The sequence below is a fragment of the Mya arenaria genome, chromosome 10, assembly GCF_026914265.1.
Source record: "Mya arenaria isolate MELC-2E11 chromosome 10, ASM2691426v1".
Classification (NCBI taxonomy): Eukaryota; Metazoa; Mollusca; class Bivalvia; order Myida; family Myidae; genus Mya; species Mya arenaria.
Window position 1 is genome coordinate 36,185,419 of NC_069131.1, and position 22,582 is coordinate 36,208,000.

The window sequence follows — 22,582 nt, forward strand, 5'->3', positions numbered from 1 at the left end:
TCGTAAAACATATGGATTTTTTTGAATAAGTTAAAAGCTGCTTTGTGAATACGTGCACAAGTCTGATGAGAATGCAGGTCATTAACTTATTCATTTCCATTAAGCCATAGTAAGCACTCAACAATCGCTAAGAATAAGATACAAAAACGTTGCAATTAACGTATACCAACACAACTATAAAGCACTTTTTTGTTGACCCAATACATTTATATAGTTTACTTATATAGCAACTGGGAAAACCATTTTCATTCTTCAGTCATGTGTCACCTTTTTCCAAATAATTACTTTTCCGGCACACATATGTTTAAATTTATATAAAAAAAATACATAAATAACTCCAGTGGTAGAACGTTTAAACATTAAACCCGTTCAATGGCACAGAAAAGGACACATAACAGAAAGAAAAAAAACATTCGCAAACCAGAACAACAACACATAACTTCACTTACAACACACCACATATATGATATATAAAACAAGGGGTGATTATTAAGGATTGTTAGATACCGCCTTGGAACTGGCAGTAACATGTAAATTTACTGGGAGTTAAAACTATTAAGTGTACCACCTCACACTGATCCCAACAGTCCTCAATACAGTAACACACTTGCGTTTGGCTTATTACATAATTGTTTAGCGCTTTATATCGTATGTTTGTAGTATTATATAACAGATGAAACGAGGTTCCTTTATACACATAAAATATATGGATATGATAACTTATGATCATTTATCAATTCTATACCTTGGCTTGGCGGTTTATGTAACTTTTATGACAATTTGAAATGCTTTACTATAACTTATATGGTTTTTGTACTTAAACCCTATTTCAGAAATAGTATAACGTACGATTGTTGTATCTATTTGATAGTTGGTACTAAATCAAAATTAACAAATCATGTTTGCAAAGTTATGATTTCTTTTCTCTGAGCAAATGCTTTATACCCTAATATGTAAAGAGTCTTCTGTATTCGACATTTCTATAGTTTTATGCATAGTTTGACGAGTACGATACAATCGTGAAATATACTTATACCTAATAATTGGTTATAGGTGGCATTCAATCATAAATATCATTCGTCTTCTTAGACATTACAATGTGGGCAATAGCTTTGTTCTAAAACAATATAATTCCATCTACAAACTTTTATTTGTTGGCAATGCGACGATATTCTCAACTGACTCAAAGCAATTCTTAGTTTGTGTACATTAGCACACTTACAGTAGAGTTTGAAATCAAAATAAGAAATGCCTCTATAAAAATGATTGAAGAATCAGACAATCAACTGTTTGAATCGAGACCAACAACGTCTCGTTTTCTTTGTTTCACAAATGACATAACACTTGATTAATTACTCTATGCTTGTGCAAGCCGCACGAGAAATAAATTTGAATAATTACTTACTCATTGAGCAAGCCAAACGTGATAACACCATATTACTTAACATAGTGTTAACATGAACACCACAGAATATTAGGATTTATATTATCAACAACGATAATACGAGCGTAGGAAATGTTACATTACGGTCATTCGTTTTATACAACATTTTTTTCACAAGTGGTCAAGTACTAAAAACTACAAAAAATAATCCTCTGTCAGTATCATTACCTTCGTTTGTCCTTTGAAAACAAATTAGATAAAAAAAGCACCAGCTGATTTATGTCCACATTTTTGCAAATGAATGTTTATGCAATGTCATAGAAAAAAAGTCAAATAAAAATAATGTTAAATTTCTGACTGAAACAGCCATTTTGTTCTTATTCATATTTTCTTGACGAAGGGGCGCACACTATATTTTGTACCCCCTCTGATGGCAACTCCTGGATCGGCTCTTGATAGTTATTTTCGTTACATGGATATCCAAGTCACATGTCCTCCTCAAAATTTGCTTTCAAACCTTTGCGTATGATGTGAAATGGTAATTGCAGATTGTTTATTCTGCATCATGGTATTCTATTTACGCTTTATGAAAGACAAAAAGGTAACCTTTTTATTCAAATAATTAAATAAATTGCCAATGCCTGACAAATTACAAATTATACTTGCGTGCAGACAAAATCTGCCATTATTTTTTTATTTTGTTTTTGCACGCGATGTTTGAACATCTGGAACACAAACAAACTAGATAAACATACTGCTTAAATTAAATGTTTTTCTTCCTTGATAACCAAACTATTAATGATTTCAAAAACAAATCTACAGCTTATATCAACATAACTTGTAAAAACTAAAAAGTTCGATTTACATTAAAACGTATTAGTAATCGACATTATTATAACTTAAACAATGCAGGCCTGGGTCATTATCGGAACCACAACTCTTGAGGGAACAGAAAACACATTTGTGTCCTGTTATGCTCATACGTTTGAAGTGAGTCCATTGTAATTAGATTAGCAGCGTGGGGAGAATACTTTTTCACAATACAATTGAAAAAGAGTTAAAAGAAACGTTTTTCTTAGAATATGTTTTTATATTATAAGGCAGCTCTTATTTTTATTTAACTGTTGGACTCATACTTGTGTATGGTTTATAATAAGTATTATCATATCATGTGCTTGTATCTTAGATTGTAGGATTTACTATTTACGACCATGCTAATCCAGCAGTATGTCTATCAATTCGGGATATAAATGGTAAGAACAAAACGTTTCTTTAGATAAATTCTGGACTAAACAGCATCCTGCAAAAGTCATACAACTATGAAAGGAACACATTGCATAATATAAAGGTTTTATTGGGAAGCGTCACTGTTAGTAATGGTATAAACACTACGCTCAAAAACCCATCCTTTATATCCTATTCCAGCTGCTTGAGCGATATTCTATCTTTGTCTTTGATGTCAACTTCTAAACTAATGTCACATGATTCAATACTTACAACAACCAAAACAATACTCTACCTAGAAATTTTCTGATAATTCACTCATCCTTAAAAAAAAACAAGTATACATGTTCTCCGCACAATTCGCTAAAAACATTAAGCACCGGTTTCATGATGTAATTACCATAATCAACTACCCATTATGGCGTCACGAAAACGATAAACATGGCCGCCATGGTAATAATAAGACATATGATTCCAAGGTTCTCCAAAAGTGACATTACCACATAAGTAGTTTGTCACTGCAAATGTTATGTGATATAAAATTGATCATTCGTTTAAAACATATGCAACGTTTGTCTACCAACAGGAAAGGTTCTTCGTTTTATAAATTAACACGTGAATTCATTTTGTGCGTAAGTGTAATAATGAAAAGTAAAGTAAATAGTAGACGTTGAATAATTATTACGCGAACACCCTTTCGGCAAGGAGAAGCGTACAGGGCGATGACAATTGACAAGTGCATAAGTAAATCAGGCAATACTGGGAGCATGTTAATCATTCCACTGATGTACATACAACATATAAAGTTATTGAACATTGCTGCGTTATCGTAGGAATATTGTTTACAATGTTGTTTATGTGCTGGTTTTTTGAGTAGAAATATAGGAGTAAACACAATAGGTAGATTTTAGTTGGCTTTTATATTTCAAGTAAAAATGTTTTAAAAACTCCAAACAATAATTGCTATCATAGACAAAGGTAGGCAACGGGATACCTGGCCAATATCTTATAACTGTTTCATGTTTACGTGTTGTTTGTATGAATACAGTTGTTTAGTATGTTTTTGTACAAATCGCACGACTCCGAAAGAAGCTACAAACTTTTATGGGTTCCTTATCTGACTTCATGTAGACTTTACCCCACCCGGTAATGACGAGCATATAATGAACCTATTTTCAACTTAAACATATTCTAAGATCTTAAACGGGTAATTATGCTTCCTTATATATGGTTTTGTTGTAATTCATTTGTTTTTCCCACCGCTCCTGCGACGTTATGAAGTTCCGCTGCTTTAAGTTTAAATCAGTCATATAAAAGGTGAAAACTTAATGCTTTGTTCAAAGCCTTTTTGTGCGTCAGAAGCGTATGCTTTCAAGATGGTTGTTATTTTGTTCTATTTTTTATTATTTTTGTGGTTGTCACAAGACTGCCATTCAATTTGTGAGTACTGCCATCATTGTGGCTGGCACTTCCAACGTTTGGGTAGTACTGCCATCATTATGGGTGACACTGCCAACGTTTGGGTGGTACTGCCATCATTGTGGTTGGCACTTCAAAAGTTTTAGCGGTACTGCCATCATTATGGTTGGCACTACCAACATTTGGGTGGTACTGCCATCATTATGGTTGGCACTACCAACATTTGGATGGTACTGCCATCATTATGGTTGGCACTTCCAACGTTTGCATGACACTGTCATCATTATGGGTGGAACTGTCATCATTATGGTTGGCACTTCCAACGTAGGGGTGGCACAACCATCATTATGGTTGGCACTGCCAACGTTTGGGTGGTACTGCCATCATTATGGTTGGCACTTTAAACGTTTGGGTGGCACTGCCATCATTATGGGTGGCACTGCCATCATTATGGGTGGTACTGCCATCATTATGGGTGGCGCTGTCATCATTATGGGTGGTACTTCCAACGTTTGGGTGGCACTGCCATCATTATGGGTGGTACTGCCATCATTATGGTTGGAACTTCCAACGTTTGGGTGGTGCTGCCATCATTGTGGTTGGCACTTCCAACATTTGGATGGTACTGCCATCATTATGGATGGTACTTCCAACGTTTTAATGGCACTGCCATCATTAAGGGTGGCACTGCCATCCTGTGTCGTCGTAGAAGCTTACCGCCAGCTAACGGCTTATACCCAAGAAAAAAGCGCCACGATTTTCGATGGCAAGGAGTTTGAGTCAAGCCTTTGTTCAGAGCAGAACCGCATAGAGTTTGGTACAGTAATAAAGGTACGTTTTAACTGAAATAGCAATTATAATAGCGTTAGAGTAGGCTTGACATTTATAAATACTAAACTTGAATCAATTATACATATATAACGTCAAATTTTAATAAAATGGATGTGTTTAGGCATATACTGAATATACATGTATATAAGCGATAACCAAGGGCAGTAACAATGATGAACAAGTAGGGTGACTTGTATGTGTTATCACGCTAAGATTGCCCATACCAGAACAGTTTTAAAGCACGCTTTACAACATGAAATAGCATTCATATTATCTACAACAGATTGATAGAATACTATTTTAATGAAACGTGCGCAAGAGCGGAGGACATAAGTTCAGGTAATCTCATTTACAAGATAATTTTATGGATATAATGTTGTATGAATGAATATTTATTTACAGTTCAAGTGCTGTATAAATATATATGTAAAAAAATAGCAGCTTTAATTCTACTATTATAAAAGAGAGCTCTGATATAAGACCTCTACCTGTTACATGCGTTCAAATCGGTCCAATAACAAAGTGCCGTGTAAATTTAAGTTTATTAAGAAAGTTGACCACTTGATGTTTATCTACGGTCAGTTGACTTTGAAAACGGACTTCTTTTCTATTTTGATATTTCAGAGAAAAAGCACAAGTATAACTTTAGTATCTTATTTATATTCCACCAACAACTTACCTCAACAATCACTCGCCCAGAAAGTTCCGTTGATTTGCGGAATATGTGTTGTTTCATTGTTTGGTGACTGATCAATGTTTGTGCAGTTTAAAAACATTTTATGTTTTGATCGAAACTCATGTTTATATTGCAATTAGAAAGATTATAACGGTATTGAATACAACTCAATAGTCAATATGAGAATTAATTTTGGACACATTTAACTATGGGTACCTAGTGTGCCGATGTAAACAGGAAAATGAATAGTCCTTTTAAAAAAAATGTACATGGTAATTTTAAAGTAATTAATCATGTCTTGATAAACAAAGTAACAGGATAAATATAATACAAGGTTAGTGCCGTGGATGCAGAAAGTTTTTTTCTGGTATGGCGGAGGAATTTATCGGGTGAGTCGAAGGTCAAAGGCCGAATACAGTGGTTGGGTCGTGAACACATCACCTATATGCCCATGAACCCTTACTGATTCATGAATGGTTCATGGTCTGAGTTCAGATTAAGGTTAGCAAACGGCAATTTATTTATATACAAATGCGCTACAAATAAAGTGTACATGGTTTCCCATCCAGAATAGTAGATTCAAATACTTGGCCATGCTGTAAATCTTTATCATTCCCATGGGTAGGAAGATAAAAAGTACCTTTTGGAACTACTTTTCTATTGTCATCGCCCCTTGTTGGTGACCGTCGTCTGCAGCACCATGGCAATACCGTCTTGTGGCAATATTTAATATTCAAATAAATCATATCTCGCTAGAAATATCACCAGAACAGTTTTCATGATGAATTCAAGAAATATTGCTGCACTCTCATCAGAACATTTTAAAGAACGATCTTACTATTTACATATTTTGAATTTCTACGCGTATATTGTTAACAACTATACACTATCAAATACCTATAGTGGAATTATTTTCAATACAAACAAAACAGTTCAAGCGGAAACATTCATTTAACTTTTATTTTGTTTGACTGAAACGGGGGAAAATGCAACAACTAGGGCCGCTCGTGTAAGGCAGGTTCATCCCAACTCTCGCGCAGGGTGTAAACTCTGTTAGCTTTGTATCTGCAAAACACCCCACGCTCGGGTTGGGATATACCTATCTTACACGAAGGGTTTGAAAGATACTTATAATCTCAGATGCAGACTCTTGTATCTTGGTATACGCTGCAGAATTCGTATACAAGGAGTTATAAAATTTTAAAATATGGTTATGATTGAATGATGTCAACTGTGCCTGAGCACCACATTATTGTTTGCCTAGAATACAATGGTACATTTCTGCTAATACAATTTTAACTAAATCAATTAATCTTAAATTATCAATTGCATGAAAGACCCATGTCAATGAGAATACTCTATCGGAAGTAACAATATTCATCTCTTCATATGTCTTCTTTTAAGTGTATCCGTATGCTGTACACTGGTAAGCACTTATCTAAATTCACTTCCTTATTTGTGCGCATAAAATAGTTATTCGTTGCCTAGGTATGACTGGTTGAAAAAACGTTAAAGTCATGATTTTACCTTAAATCCTTTAAATCTTAATAAAGTTGAAAACATGGCAGTAATTTTTTGAAGTTGTTATTTAATTGGTAAAGTATAGTTATGGCGGAATTCAAGCGTGAAATCAATTTAAATGTGCTATAATCTTGTTTTATTTATGACTACATCATGGAGATTAGCTTCATTGTGTTGGTTCTTTATCTAAGATTGGTGCAACCTCAAGGTTAGTATTATCCTGTTCGTATTTCTATCTTTCAGATGCATATATTCATTTGGCATATATCTGTTTGATTCATGGTTCATGGCAAGGGTCATGGTCGAATTCCCCGACTGTCGAATCCAGGAACTGGTACTGAAAAACGAAAGAGCAAAGTGATTTAAAATAAAATGTACCAGTACTATTTAAGTTTGATAGTAAAACATCTCTGATAACTAAAACTAATGGACTCTTCGCTGCCTATGACTGATATTGTTTCAATAACTGTTTGGTGTTGCTAAATGTTATCTTGCAGCTGAGCAATTATGATATACGACTAGATTTTGTTTAAAGTCTTTAGTGTATAAGAGTTATCAACATGCGATAACAACTTACTCGGCCCTAGTGTTATCTTCAAATTGTCTATTTTGGTTACAAGGTACTTATTTCTAGCTCGGTGTGTTCGCTCGTCATTTATATCGTAATTTAAAAAAAAAATAAACGCCCATTATTTGTTGATATAGTATTATTATTATGATTTAAATCGTTATTCTTGCGATAAGTTTTAGAGCAACCTAGGTATTCAACACTTGGAAATGTGTTATTGTTTGTCTTAATTATACCGGAAATTCTTTTTTGATTTGAATTGATAAATCCATCGAAACTTATGGAAATGAGTTTTTTTAATAACAAAAGCACAAAGGGCAATAACAGAGATGAATAGGTATGAACAATTAATTACTCCGAAATAGTTTTCTTTTAAAGAGTATCATTTAATACAGAGTTTCCACACACACAGTACAATATTTTAACACCCTTTCATGTACCGAAAACACCGGTTTCACTTTTTTTTAATTAATAAGCTGTTTAACTCTTACCAATTATGCTTTATTTTCTTTAAAATCAAGCTGTTTTGATGTAAATTTATTGTTGCATATCTGTTTTGAATGAGAGAAAAAACACTTAACGCAATGCATATCCGGAACTGGATTTTGCTTAAATAACAACACAATGAATGTTTGAAAAGATAAAGTTTCATGGAAACAAGAAATCATTGGTGATCATAGTTGCCTTATTTAACCAAACAAACCTTTGATTTTTTTTCATTTACATATCGAATGCGTATTTCATCTCTTGCACTCTTAATGAGTGTGTCCTTAAGGATAAAAGAGCAAAAGCATATATAATGAAGTGCGTATGAGAGTATTCATCAGACGACCCAAATCTCCGTGGTTTGATTGAGCTGTAAAATCAGTCCTAACGATTTATTTTGTATTTGGCATTAGTTCTAATTTGTCTTCCTCTTTATTGCACAGGCATTTCAAGTGAGTGTCAAAACTGTGGTTGCTGTAAACCCGGTCAAAATAAATGTTATCATGATGGTTACTGCAAACATGGATGCCTAGATGGATATTGGACTACGGCGTGCACTTTGAAATGCAATTACATAAACTGTAAAAGGTGTGCACGTACTAGTGGCTCTTACTGCGATGAGTGTAAGACTGGTTTTTATGACAACGAGTGTGGATCCCCATGTGCACCTAACTGTAAAGGATGTCATAGGCGGGATGGTAGGTGTTATTCTTGTGTGAATGGATACTGGGGAATGTATTGCAACAATAAATGTGGAGACCAGTGTAAAACGTGTGACCGATGGGAAGGTTGTACAGAATGTAACAATGATAATGGCTACAAATGTGAAAAGAACTGCGGAGACAATTGTGCCAGTTGTAACATTAAAAACGGATGTACTGCATGCAAACCTGGCTATTATTCCAATAACGGAGTATGTAAGCGTTGTCAACAGAAAAACAGGGGGTGCACCTGTACGTCATATTACAATTGCGTTGGTTTCACTAAAGGGTATTTCTTAAACATAGACTATTGTTTACAATGTCCTCATCATTGTATATCGTGCATTAGTTTCACGCAGTGCACTTCTTGTTCGGAAGGTCGATTCGGAAATACATGTCAACATCAATGTACAGGTGACTGCGTCAACGGTAATTGTGATTCATCGAAAGCTAGTTGTCAGTGCAATGCTAATTATGAAGGCGAGAAATGTGACCAGTGTATCGCTAGATACTCTAATAACGGTTGCAAGCAGAGGTGTTCGGTAGGCTGCGTCAACAATGAATGCGATCGGTATTCGGGAAGATGCATTCAAGGATGCATTAATGGATACTGGAACCCAACATGCGACAAAAGGTGTAATCCAGAATGTTTATCGTGCAATCAAGCAGATGGATCGTGTTCACAATGCATAAACACTACAAAATATGGACATAGCTGTACACAGGATTGTAGCAATACCTGTAAAAATTCCATTTGTGACATTACTGGAAAGTGTACAAATGGATGCAATACAAATACATTTGGAAAGCAATGTGAGAACACATGTGATGAACATTGTATTAAACGGGACAATAACACGCTTTGTTCAGAAAGGACGGGAATGTGTTTATACGGCTGCGAGACTGGCTATAAAGGAACATTTTGTCCTCAGGGTAAAACTGGCGTATTTTTCAATATTTTTTTCCAAATAATGTTTTCAAGTTGTTCACATAACGACTTTGTAAATCAGTGCAAATTTTCACATTTTAAGATATTATTTGCATAAATGTTGTGCAATTCTTTATTCGCATGGTTTATATTTCATTTTACTACATACATCGACGTCATTAAAAAAGAAGAGGAAAAACAAATATCGTCAACAATACTTGGTGGAGCAGTCGGTGGAGGAGCCGTAGCTCTTGCTGTCATTGTTGCTTTTGGACTAGTTTTGCTTCGCAGAAGGTAATAATTTATTGCAATATTTTGTCTTAAGCGAATACTTTATTTTTTTTCTTTCTTAAAGTTATTTTAAAATTATTTTACAAACGTATGTAGTTTCAGACGTACAAATTCGAACAATACAAACACAACACATAACCGAGAACGCGAGAACTCTTCATTGTACGCAACGATGAACAAAGAAAGTATGTATGTATTCTGTTTAGACTGTAACTAATGTTCGTAATTGTTTGTTGTTTTAACAGTAATAGTCTAAGCGATATTTAACACATCAAAATGCTGTTGAATAATAAATTGCCCAAATGTTTGCAGATATATCAAATAAAGATAAATAAGTAAACTTAAACCGGTACTAACTCCTGAACGTTGTGCGCTTTGTTAAAAAGTTAACTGAAAGGGCCACTTTATGTTGTCTACCTTTAGAAGAAAGGCCTTACTAATATATTATACTCCTTGATGTCTTTAGAAGCTAACCGTGCAGCGAATGCCAATGAGACTTCCGACGATGTTCGCTCTGTATCCAGGATAAAGTATCCCCATTACCAGAGTCCACCACCGAAGGAAAATACGCCTATTTTGGCTGAAGACAATCTTGAAATGGGTTAGTTAGTTATCCTAATTGTGATAACGATATTTTGTTTTTTGAAACAAAAACGTTTCGACTGTAAAATACTATGTTTCAGACGAAGATAAAACATGGGAACCCACAGTTAAGTCTGAAACAAATGGTGGCGTTTATTACAACAACGCAAGAGAAATCAGCAGAGTTAAACTGTCTGTGGTCGATTTACCTGAATATGTACAAAGCGTATGTATAGAGGATCTGGAAGAAGAATTTCAGGTACCGTTCACTGCCTTGATGTCTAACTCATGTTTCTTGGGATTTTTTTATTACATGTAATAAAGAACACGTTTATGTAAACATTAACGTTTTAAATTGTCGAATACATAATTGTTTAAAAGTGTATAGTTTTTCTTTTTTTCAATTTGCAGAAAATACCGTACGGTCTCATGAAACCTTATGAAGTTTCACAAATGAAGCCTAACATGAACAGAAACAGATACAAAGGAATATATCCGTGTAAGAACCAGTTCCCTTCTTTTTGAATCAAGGTTATTGTGTTTTCTTTGATGCGTAGGATTGTAGTAGTTTTACACTTATCATTTGTTACATTTGTTCTTAATTGCATCATTGATGTCTTTTTAGATGATGATACGCGTGTAGTAGTACACGGAGACACTGACTATGTCAATGCAAGCTATATAGACGTAAGTCCATTCAAGCAAAACGTACTTTCATTATTATTATTATTATTATTATTATTATTATTATTATTATTATTATTATTATTATTAATAATCCGGCTTATCACATTTCTGAACCAAAATAAAACGTGTATTATTAAACCAGTTGTTTTGGAAGGATGGATGAGATTTTAATTGCCTTGAATAATTAGGCATTCATACTTCCATTCGTATAAACGATGTTTATGATAACAAACGTAATATTTGAACTCTTGGTATTCGTGCATACACCTTGAAAATATCATGATATTTAATGACCATAGGCATAATGTACAACCTCTTTCTTCCAGGGTTTCAGGAAACGAAATGCATATATAGCTACTTTGGGTAATAGGATTTATTAATTAAACGTTTGTTTGATAATAATATATTAACTTCTATAAAACCAAATTTAAAACAAAAAAAACTAAATGTTTGTTTAAAAGATCTCCTCCAATTAATATGGCTGAATAATGTAAATGTATTTGGTATATATTATGCAACATAAAGGTCCAACTGCTAAGCAGCTGGGCGATTTCGGTCAATTCTGGCGAATGGTCTGGCAACAAAAAGTGGAGAAGATTGTTATGGTGACCAACTTGGTAGAGGGTCAGGTAATGTGTCTTTTAATGACAAGTGTGTGACCTTCTATGACAAAAGGTGTTGTGGTTTTGTGATAAATGGACAAGAAGTGAAAATATTAAATATATAATTATAACAACAACGATCTGGAATTAAAAAAACAACAATATATTTTGAACTATAGTATTTCATTATAAATATCATAAACATTATGCAGATGGAATATCATGTTCTATCGGTATTAAAGAATATTGAAAAAGAGGATTATGGTTTTGAAATATCATATAAGTTCACTTATGACCTTCCTGCATTAGAGTGCCGTTGCCATTAGTCCGTATAATAATAATACTTAAGTGGAACTTTATCTTAATATAGTAAATAATAAATAAATATATGTTGCTTTGCAGGAAACCAAATGTGAGCAATATTGGCCTGATCAATATCAAAGTAAATTATACGGCGATATAGAAGTTGTGTGCACGTTTGAAAAACTGTATGCAGATTTCATTTGGAGACAGTTTAGGTTTTCAATGGTAAAGTTTCATTAATTTGGACACTGTCAGTAATTTAAGTATTCCCGAAAACAATTAGGTTGATCGAATTTGTGTAAGTATGCTGAAATTTAAATCTGATTACTATTAACATTACCTTATAAATAACAACACAACCTGTGAGTGGGAATACGGTAGTGCATCTTCGGATTCCCACGACTGACCCATTTCATGACTCCATGAAATACTCCGTGAAGTACTTAAAGTTTCCAGTATTACCCGTTAAGGCCATGCGACAGGTAAGGGACATATACCATTTTAGCATCTTTGGAATGAGGCGGTCTAAGTTTTGACATGTAGCTTCCCGCGTGAAAGGCGGCCATTACACAACTGTCTTTACATTGTCTGACATTACAAATGTCTTTTGAAACAAACTAAGAAAAATGGCTCAAATAATACAGATATTAATTTAAACAGTCTCAAAATAAAATAGTCATCTCTTTTTGAACGCTGAAGATTCTCCCTTATAATATTAAGGAAAAACTGTTAAGATTAAGTGTGATTTCAGGAAGGGAGGTTAAAACATCTAAGTATTTAGAATGACTCAATATTTCCCTACTTTAAAATAAGTTTCCATCAGATTTTGAATTAAGTATGTGCACTTGAGTTGTTACGGCATCAAACAAGCGCTATAATGACTTCCTTAAAAAATAAGTTCTTTTTGTAAATATGTTTAATGTTTCAATCAGAAAACTTTTTAACTAAGCGATTGTTTTGTAACATTAGCTTTTACAATTTGTTTATAGTTCAGAAGCAAAATATTAAAAAGTTAATCAATAAAGCAAATAATAAAAGTCAGTTATAAACAATATGAAATACAAAGCATTGACTCCCTTATTCATTTCCATTTAACTGAGAAGTTAAGACATCATCTTAACTAAAATACTTTTACATTGCCCTTTCGTAGCAAGTATCTAAGAAAAGAGAACTTGAACTATCTTAAAATGTAATATTTATTTCACTGCATTAATTTCACTATTAAAGATTAGTAAGTTCAAATATAATAAGTAGATTAGATAATTATAATTCAAATCAAAACATCATTAACTATTATATCTCCTTTTTCTATAAAAAAACAAAAGGTTCTTTGCACTGTCACGTTTACGCCTAGTCATGATATTTGGGTGTACGTAGAAACACGGTTCTTTCATTGGTCAGAAAACTATAAAGGATTGATTCTAAACGATGGAATTTGAAATGTTAGTGTTGTAAATCATTTTGTTTTTAATAAAAACACACTTGTTTTCATTTTAAGAAATAAAAAACAGACATGATAAACGAATTTTAATGTAATTGTTTATATTCAATGTGATTACACTGCCATCTAACTTACACACAAAGACACATTTATTTCCCAAATATTTTTTTAATTAATTATCAACAAATGGTATGCATAGTTGATATATAACATCATACCACAAGGTTATCAATTTGAATCACTTCTTTACTTTATTCTCTGTTTCCAAACAGGGTAAACAGAATAAAGAAGAAAGAAATCTGCATCACCTTCAGTTCACAGCGTGGCCAGACAGGATATTCCTGATAACGTCACATCGATTATAGAGTTTAGACAGAAAGTGAACGCCTTACCGACTACCTTTGACGGACCAGTTATTGTGCATTGCAGGTAGGGTGTCAAGCTGTGGTTTAGATTATTTAACCTTTCATTCCCTAGCTTGAAGCAAATGCTAACCCGTTTCAACCATTGATAAAATAAATGGATGTTAGGTTATAAATTCAAAATATATTTCGAAAGATCGAAAAAAAACAACAACAGAAAATAGAGAAGCGATTCTCATAGCATTTTAATTTGATGTATACTAGGATAAACATGAATAAATATTTCGAAGCTAGGTATATCAATACAATTCTTTCCATGTTCTACCTTTCTGTTAACTGCATCGTTTTGTTCCGATATTTTCCACTCAGTTTGATCTTATAAGTCAAATTTATTAGCTAAAGCATAGCGTTGGTGAATGGACCGGGCTTGGTTGTAAATCTAAAAAAAGCCTACAGTCCATATATTAAGACTGGATGACTTATTGTGAATGAAATCTCCTACGATTATTCCATACACAATGAATCTATATAGCTACATAATATGGCATTAAAATGCATTGTTATTATAGAAAACAGATTTACGACATGACTTATTATTTTCTTATTGTATCAGTATTGAGTCAACTCAACGGTATGAATCGTCGCCATTCGCAAAATCAATCAGCATTCATTATATAAGCCATATCCTTATTACGAGAAGTGTCCAAGTAACCTTGATCTGACATAAAAACAATCCAAATATCATGCATCCACTACTGCACTACACTTGACATGTGCAATTAAGAACTAAGATTGATAACGTCGTCAGCGTATTTTAAAATGTATTCTAAAACTATTTGATATAAAACAGTGATTAAACTCATAAATATGGATTCCATGTATTTATAAAACTCAACGGTTTTACCTGAGCATATCATGGAATACACGGGTATCAAGGTTTAGTTTTTAAGTTTATCAGTCATGTGAATTGAATTGCTTTCCCGTACGCTAACTATTTACTGAGCACATCAGGTAAGTCTGAGCGTATTGATATATGTTTATGCCAGAAATACGGATACATATACATTCTACGATATACTGGGACACTATCGTAGGATATCATAAAGTATGAAAGTAAACACCTTCGAAATAGTAGTACTTATTAATCAAACTAAGCTTAACAAAAGTGAGAAAAAAGCATGCATGTCCGTATACCCTCTTCTGGGCAGATACATTGACAGATATTGAGCTTTATATGTTTTCAGTGCTGGCGTAGGAAGAACAGGAACCTACATAGGTCTAGACGTTCTGACCAAAGAGGGTGAGGCAGAAGGAGCTATTGATATCCCGGGATGTGTTCTCAAAATGAGACAGAACAGACCCAACATGGTTCAGACTTTGGTGGGATATTTCCTAATATATAGTCTATAAGATAATTAAATCAATAGGATAAATAATGCGTGTCTCGTTAATCAATAAGCGCATTATGGTGGCGTCCGTTAATTATTCGTTGCACGAATTAAATTCAAAGTACTGTTTAAAAAGTGCGATGTAATCAAATTATTTTAACTCAGAATAATGCATTAACAGGACGAAAAGGGGTTTTGATACTTCCCTTTCTTTTATTTCTAGTTAGTTCAATGTTGCTTCTTTTACTCATTACCGATTTGATTCATTTTGAACTTACGTCTATCTGAAATTTTTATGCCAAAAGAAGTTCAAGGACATTTTCCAGTACAGCATACTACACCGTATTCCAGCGTTTATCTTATAACTATGATATTGACTTTCAGAATCAATACAAGTATCTACACCAAGCTTTGGTCCATTCATTGACCCTTGATTGTTCATTGATAAAAATAGACTACTTCCATGACTTTATGCATATGATGTCCAGCAAACAGGAGATACAGAAGCAGTTTGAGGTAGTATTGTTACTCATAGTATCAAAGGTAACAATGAATCAATGTTTAAAATAAATGTAAACACCGTAAGTCGTCGTAACCCAGATAAACGACATCGGTATAACGATAACACTGATTATTAATTCTACAAAATGATAGCGTTCGTGAACTATTGGAGGCGTAAAATATTTAGTCGTGAATATTGCAATATTGACTACACGTTATCAACATTTTGCTTTTTGTTAGAATGATTGTTTTTATTGTTTTAATATATGTTTAATAAATGGCAACTAATGTTTTATTATACTGTATATTAACAAAACGCTATGTCTGTAAAACAAAATGACAGTAAATGCATGCATTCGTAACATAGCACTGTTTATGAAAACAAACATGTTTAAATAACAATAAAAATTCTCTTAGTTAACACACATTCGTATGGCTGTTTTCCGCATTAGGTCGAGTGTGTAATGTAGGAACAAATTCGATAACATAGACATTTATAATCATAATCAGACTGTGTAAATTAACCATTTAATACAAACTAAACTCTTCCAAAATAAATCACTCATTATCTGGCATTGATGTTTGTTGCATGTACGCTTGCACAGTGTAATTCTATAACAAGAGCTTACTGTGCTACATGATCACCTCAATCCGAGGCCAACGTACTCTCGCAGTATGGTGTGAAGCTATGAGAAGCCGATAGGCGCTATTCTGGATTTCTGTTTTCGAAATCGAGAGATGTGAAATATTGAATCGAGACCGTGGTTTTGACGTCGGAATGGTAAAATGTTAGTATAAGTTACATTAAAAGTATTCATGAATTATTGTTGCATTCTGAATATACGATAGAAAATGCAGTTACACCAGGAGCAAAAGTCTGACAAGGAACTACAGGCTACGGAAAAGAATCGGCTTCTGATAAAAAAGAACAGAAAACACGCAGATATACCAGGTACCACGATTATTTTGATTTAAAAAGGCAGCATATCTTTAACTGACTTAGGTAAATATATTGCTTATATCTCAAAAGCAACTATTAGGACGAATACACATGATATTAACATTTTCGAAATACGGTTATCGTTAGTTCAGCCACATACATTTAACTGCGCTTATGTTTTATTACGTTTATCATTTTGATGAAAGGGTCGGTGTCCGTCCTAATGACCGTTGGTAGCATCTTTCCTTTAATTTTAATGTGCCACCTGCTGCAGTGGCGAGCTTTCTGGCGTTGCCGATTGATATTGCACCCTCTTCCATCCACGCGCAAATCCTGTCCCTGAAGAAAACTGCCTTTGTTGAAGAAACGTTGAAATTTTATCTATGTTCACATGATCTATATTATTCTTGTTGTGTATTGTTAGGTGATGCCAACAGACCACGTCTTTATTTGTTTTTGAACTTAGGCGAATCTGATTATATCAATGCGATATACATCAACGTAAGTATGTGTTCTACGTGAACATTTGCTTTAAATAAAATGCAGTCTGACATTCGTCCATTCCTCACTATGCCTCAATCTTCACAACGGGCGTACGACAAAGATAGAGATGTTCAGTTAAAAAATGACTTTCACATATTAATCGTATTTTTGACTTGTAAAATCGACAAACATTGAAAAAATAAACTTCACTTCGCAAAAACAATCATGATTTACAAAATAAAAACAAAACAAATAAGGGCGGAAGATTTTAGGTATATTTAACTACTCAGAAATATTGCTTCGGAAAGATAATTACATGTATACGATTTATGCGCTGTTAAGGTGATCCCATATATATATATTAACATATCGTACGATCAAGGTTTCGAAATTTCTGAGTTGAACAATATCTATGTTGACATAAATAGGTCTATCTGTCAGTTTTAGATTTGTTTTATTGTGGAAATACAGTATTCAACTGAAATTATAACGCTGAAAAACGTTTTCATTGTAGCTTTTGATGTTATGATATGTTTTCGTGAGCATGTTAACAGGATACTTCTATAAATATTTGGATTGGAATAAAATACACAACATTTCTTTAGTCTGCGTCCTATTTGTTGGCTAAGTTTAAACTTATTTTACTGGGCAAAAATAAATAAAACTTCAACATATTTACATAATAAAATTTCAGGATTAGAACGGTAGAAATTAACCTAAAGAGTTCCTTACCCTGTTATGATAAATTGGCATTTGAAGCAATTATAACTAATGAAGTTATTATCATTAAAGCTTTTATTATTTATTAATCACCGACGACTGTGTGTTAGACTTGTTGAGATTTGTTGGCTTGCTGAAACATACTTTTTTACATTCGTTTTAAATGAACTGATTATTTTTACAACTACATGAACAGTGTTAAAAGTAAAATTAAATGTAAAATAATACTGCATAAAGGCCTACCCAACGCTTATAATAATTCAAATTCGTTTGTGTCACTTTCAATTTCTTTTCAGAGTTTCAAAACAAAAAACCGCTTCTTGGTTGCACAAACACCGCTGCCTGATACAGTCTCCGATTTCATCGCACTTGTTATTCAAGAAAACTGCTCCTGTATTGTCAGTATGGAGACACAGGTAAATTATTGACAAGTCAGATACTTTGAAAATCACTCTAAGTTCGTACTTTGACACCAACCATTGGATGCTTCACTGAATTTTAATTGTTATAATTATGTTTAGATCACCAATAACGAAACCATTATGACCTAACGCCATTACAGGTATATAGGTAAATACAAATAGTGTTTGAAGTTATATCGTTACGTCCATAATAAAGCGTTGCAATTTGTACATTACGCTTTAATCTTCATTATATAGCGATATTTATCAATTAAGCACTAAACATCATTATTATAATTGTTTTATAAAGTTTAAAAAGTCAAACACATCCTTATCGATTTGCCAGTTATAAAGCCTCTATATCTTATTCAGATTTAAACAAAATAACTGGTTTTCAGTAAATTATATTGTAATATCCAGGGGAATGGCTTGTACGTTCCTGGTGACAATCAATCATTGATGAAAGGTGTGATTTCCATATTTTCAACAAGATATCAAAGTACGAGACTCTTTGTAAAAAGAATGCTGCATTTTAAGCACGACGGAAAGGTACGATATAAAGCTGAATAATTGTTCTCAAAATAGCAAAATGTCATTTTTATCTTTTTTAAATTGAAAAGTTATTTAAATAGTTTCCTATGGTTTATATGGAAACACATATGTGCTTTCTAGTCTAAAAAATGAAAAAAAAAACAACATCAATAACAACAAACAAAACCCCAAACACCAACAACAACCGCAGCAACAACATTAATACAACTACCAACACAACAAACAATATAAATCTTTATGCGTTTGTGATATTATATTGCAAGCATTATCTGTAAAAAGTGTTTTCCATTGGATTTAAGACCAAGTCGGAGGTGAGAATACCACATTATGAATATTTGGATTGGGATAGAAATCACAATACTCCGAAGTCAGCAGAACATTTTGTTTCTTTCATCAAAGAGGTTGCAGACGCGTCCAAATCATCTCACTTGAACGGACCGATATTGGTGCATTGTATGTACGTACATGTTTTTATTAGCTCGAAGTCGCCTTCAGATTTTGGACTAGTGTTAACATTAAAAGGACCCTTGATATCACAAGAAAATAATTAATTATTACGATCGTAGACACCAATCCGACATGTTACAATTGTGACAGGAACGGAGCTGGAAAGAGCGGACTTGCATGTGTTGTCTCGACATTACTTGAAACACTGAGTGAAGATAATGAAGTCAGTGTGGTCAATGCGGTGAGGAAAGTCAGAGCAAGACGACCACTTTCCATTCCAAATAAGGTAATTATAAAACTACTTTTTCAACCAAATTATTTTTATTACTTTTATGTTTATTATTTTTGCATTACATTGTTACAGTGGAAACCACAATGACTTTTCAGTAGTTATTTTAACGATGAGTCTGTAGAGAGGTGCCAAGTACAAGACCTAACATACACTGAACGAGAGACACATTGAATAACAACAGCTTGTCCATGAATGATATAAGCTGTAATAGTTTCTATCATTTGACTACTTGAGTCCATCATTTGTTTCTTTGTTTAACTACTTAATATTTATTCATATGTTTTCAAGGTCGACATATTTGGTAGCGTTTATGCCAAGGTGGCCATCAGATTGAATAATAAAATAAGTAACGTTGCAACGTATCGCCCAGACTGCATCCTATTTATGACGTTATTAATCTTATCGAATCGCATTTTTAAATTGGGAGTTCCCATCTTTTTCAATATTTTAAAAACTAGCTATGTATTATTGATCATTGTTTTTGCATACAAGTTTGATTTTTCAGGAACAATTTTACTTTTGCTACGAGTGTGTTCTCCAATCCTTGAATGCAACAGATACTGCTGTGTATTACAACACAAGTGCGGATATCAAGAGGATATGAACACGGCTGAGTATGTTGGAACAATGAACGTCGATGTGTTGACCTATTCAAGAACACATGAATATTTACACGCTAGTGTTCATCTGTATATCTAAACATTGTTTTGTGAATATTATTGTAAATATATGCAAAAGTAGATGCAGTAAGTGTTGCTTTAATGTTTTCTAATCGCATTGTACATTATTATTATTATGTTGTTTACTATATATATATTTTGTATTATGCTGGATGTCATTGAAGAAGGCACTTTGAATACACAATAAATGAGAAACGTGTACAAAACCGTCACAGCAATAGACTTTTTATATTTCATTTTTATAAAAACTGCTGTATTTGAACGAGCCGTTAGTATGTTTTGAATGTTTTTTGGCTTTGATGAATGGTTCAAAGAAGAAATGTTTTGTACGAAAAGATTTGCACGTAACACAACATTTTATTGAATATTTAAACCTTTGCATAACTGCTGCTTCACAGCATATATAATTAGCTTATAGATGTTATGTTTATTATCTAAAAATAGTTTTCTGATAGTACTCTACTCTAACACAATGATATATATATATATATATATATATATATATATATATATATATATATATATATATATATATATATATACATATATTTAATTGCATTGATTAATCTGAAAACAGGATTTTTGTCTGTTTACTGTATTTACGTATGCTATTTTGCATTGTATGACAGCATTGTACGTATTGAACTATTAAATAATGCTCCATATTGACTTAATTCAAAAATATATGTTGTATATATAAAATCCGAATTAATCATCTTCCTATCGGTGACTGGTTTGATCAAGTCCGTTTGTCTGTGACGTTATAACACACTACTTATCTGAGCTTCAAGGATAAGCCTTAATCAGGCTAAGACATACATACATGAATCAGCGAATTATGTTTTTGATATATAACAGTGCCTGATTCTAAGTAAATCGAGCAATGATTCTTATATTTTATTCGGTTATACAATTGGCATACTATTAGTAATGTTCCTTGTTTTCGTCTACACTTAAACATTAACATACATATCGGACAGTAGCAAGAAGAATGGGCGTAACCATGTGGAATTCAATTATACCACATTTTCATTGTTATACAGTACAAAACTACAGCCCTCATGATTTAAATCACACACCTGTGTTAAAACGCTCACGTACACTCTCAATAACTCTGGTTGTGGCTGCCGTAACTTCTACTTATTTATATCCTGATTTGCTATCAATATAGAGGATTTTCAACAGTACTTCAATACATTTAGGCGACATTAAACATTTAGGTTAAGTGTCGTCAATAAATGCGACATAATACATTCATCCACGAAAAACGAAGGCGGCACCGTCAGCAAAGCATGCAACATAATATGTAGTTCAATCATTTTATTACCCAAAAAACACCATAATTCTGCCCCTCTGCATTATACAAATCAATAGACTTATATCTTGAGCGGACAAAAACACATTAATTAATCATCAAATATTCTTGAATCTTAGTGACAGTGTATTGTGGTATGATTTCCATCCTCATTTGAATAATCAGATGAATGGCTCATAGAAATATCAGTGTTTTACCATTTTCAAACATATAGTTCATTATTTTGGTATGTCGGATTGTGGTCTCAGTCTAAAATTGTGCATTTTTGTGTATTCGATGCATCCCATTTATATAAGCAGAAATAAAGATCATTGATAGTTTTAGTATGTTGCTCCTCACCGTATTTCGCAGGTGGCAAGACTAGCTCAATTACGTTGAAATGAAGTTTGGTTAATACTTGTTCGGCGAAAACAAGAAAAAGTGTGGCATTTCTCTAAATATTCTTTATGTTTGGCTTTTTTTAAATTTCTTTTTTCTTTTTTTGCCATAAAAAGTGACATAAAAACAAATACTTATACTTTGCTGTTTGTCTTACAAAACAAAGCATTAAAAAAACATGTATCACAGAGTTCAATTGTTACAAGGTGAAGTGGTGGAGGTAACGTTGGTTATGGTGGGATAACCCTTGATCGTGGTGGTAAACAGGACAAAAGGCCTTAAATTGGTGTGAAAGTTATATGTATATATAATGCTTTAAATCAAAACAAAGTTAAAAGAAAACAACACTTGCTTGAATCCCCTGTACAAAGAGTAGTAACTTACAGCTATTGTGTCTAACATGCATGAACATTAGTTTTTGATAGAAAATCAGTCTCACTCTTTGCAAGCCTTAATATTTATATAACTACAGAAACAAC

The 22,582-nt window shown here is 33.2% G+C and overlaps 2 protein-coding genes across 7 annotated transcripts in view; both read left to right on the plus strand.

Annotated features, from left to right (window-relative positions):
- Positions 1-7,083: 7,083 nt before the first annotated feature.
- Positions 7,084-22,582, plus strand: part of LOC128205746 (receptor-type tyrosine-protein phosphatase C-like) — a 61,359-nt gene continuing 45,860 nt past the window's right edge. For 2 of the 5 annotated variants that reach the window (XM_052907674.1, XM_052907673.1), the window contains exon 1: positions 7,139-7,263. In XM_052907674.1, coding sequence (XP_052763634.1) covers positions 7,209-7,263 — 55 coding nt within the window. In that variant the 5' untranslated portion in view covers positions 7,139-7,208. Of the gene's footprint in view, positions 7,264-22,582 lie in introns of all 5 variants that reach the window. The other 3 variants (XM_052907675.1, XM_052907671.1, XM_052907676.1) reach the window with 3 other exon arrangements.
- Positions 11,239-20,628, plus strand: LOC128205753 (tyrosine-protein phosphatase non-receptor type 20-like). 2 transcript variants are annotated; one of them, XM_052907684.1, is made up of 14 exons: positions 11,239-11,298; positions 11,625-11,661; positions 11,824-11,927; positions 12,303-12,428; positions 13,917-14,073; positions 15,251-15,386; positions 15,779-15,910; positions 16,745-16,847; positions 17,260-17,336; positions 18,335-18,454; positions 18,860-18,988; positions 19,291-19,448; positions 19,589-19,724; positions 20,236-20,628. In XM_052907684.1, the coding sequence occupies exons 6-14, from the start codon at positions 15,351-15,353 to the stop codon at positions 20,332-20,334; spliced, it is 990 nt and encodes a 329-aa protein (XP_052763644.1). In that variant the 5' UTR covers positions 11,239-11,298; positions 11,625-11,661; positions 11,824-11,927; positions 12,303-12,428; positions 13,917-14,073; positions 15,251-15,350; the 3' UTR covers positions 20,335-20,628. The 2 variants fall into 2 exon arrangements, with proteins under 2 accessions (XP_052763644.1, XP_052763646.1); XM_052907686.1 differs by lacking the exons at positions 11,239-11,298; positions 11,625-11,661; positions 11,824-11,927 and having other exon boundaries at positions 12,266-12,428.

What these genes read in the sequence shown, in the direction of transcription:
- LOC128205753 (XM_052907684.1), top strand. Translation starts at nt 15,351, where the DNA reads ATGAGACAGAACAGACCCAACATGGTTCAGACTTTG. An exon ending in AGATACAGAAGCAGTTTGAG is followed by an intron (nt 15,911 to 16,744) that starts GTAGTATTGTTA and finishes AATATACGATAG; the next exon opens with AAAATGCAGTTACACCAGGA. An exon ending in ATTTTAAGCACGACGGAAAG is followed by an intron (nt 18,989 to 19,290) that starts GTACGATATAAA and finishes ATTGGATTTAAG; the next exon opens with ACCAAGTCGGAGGTGAGAAT.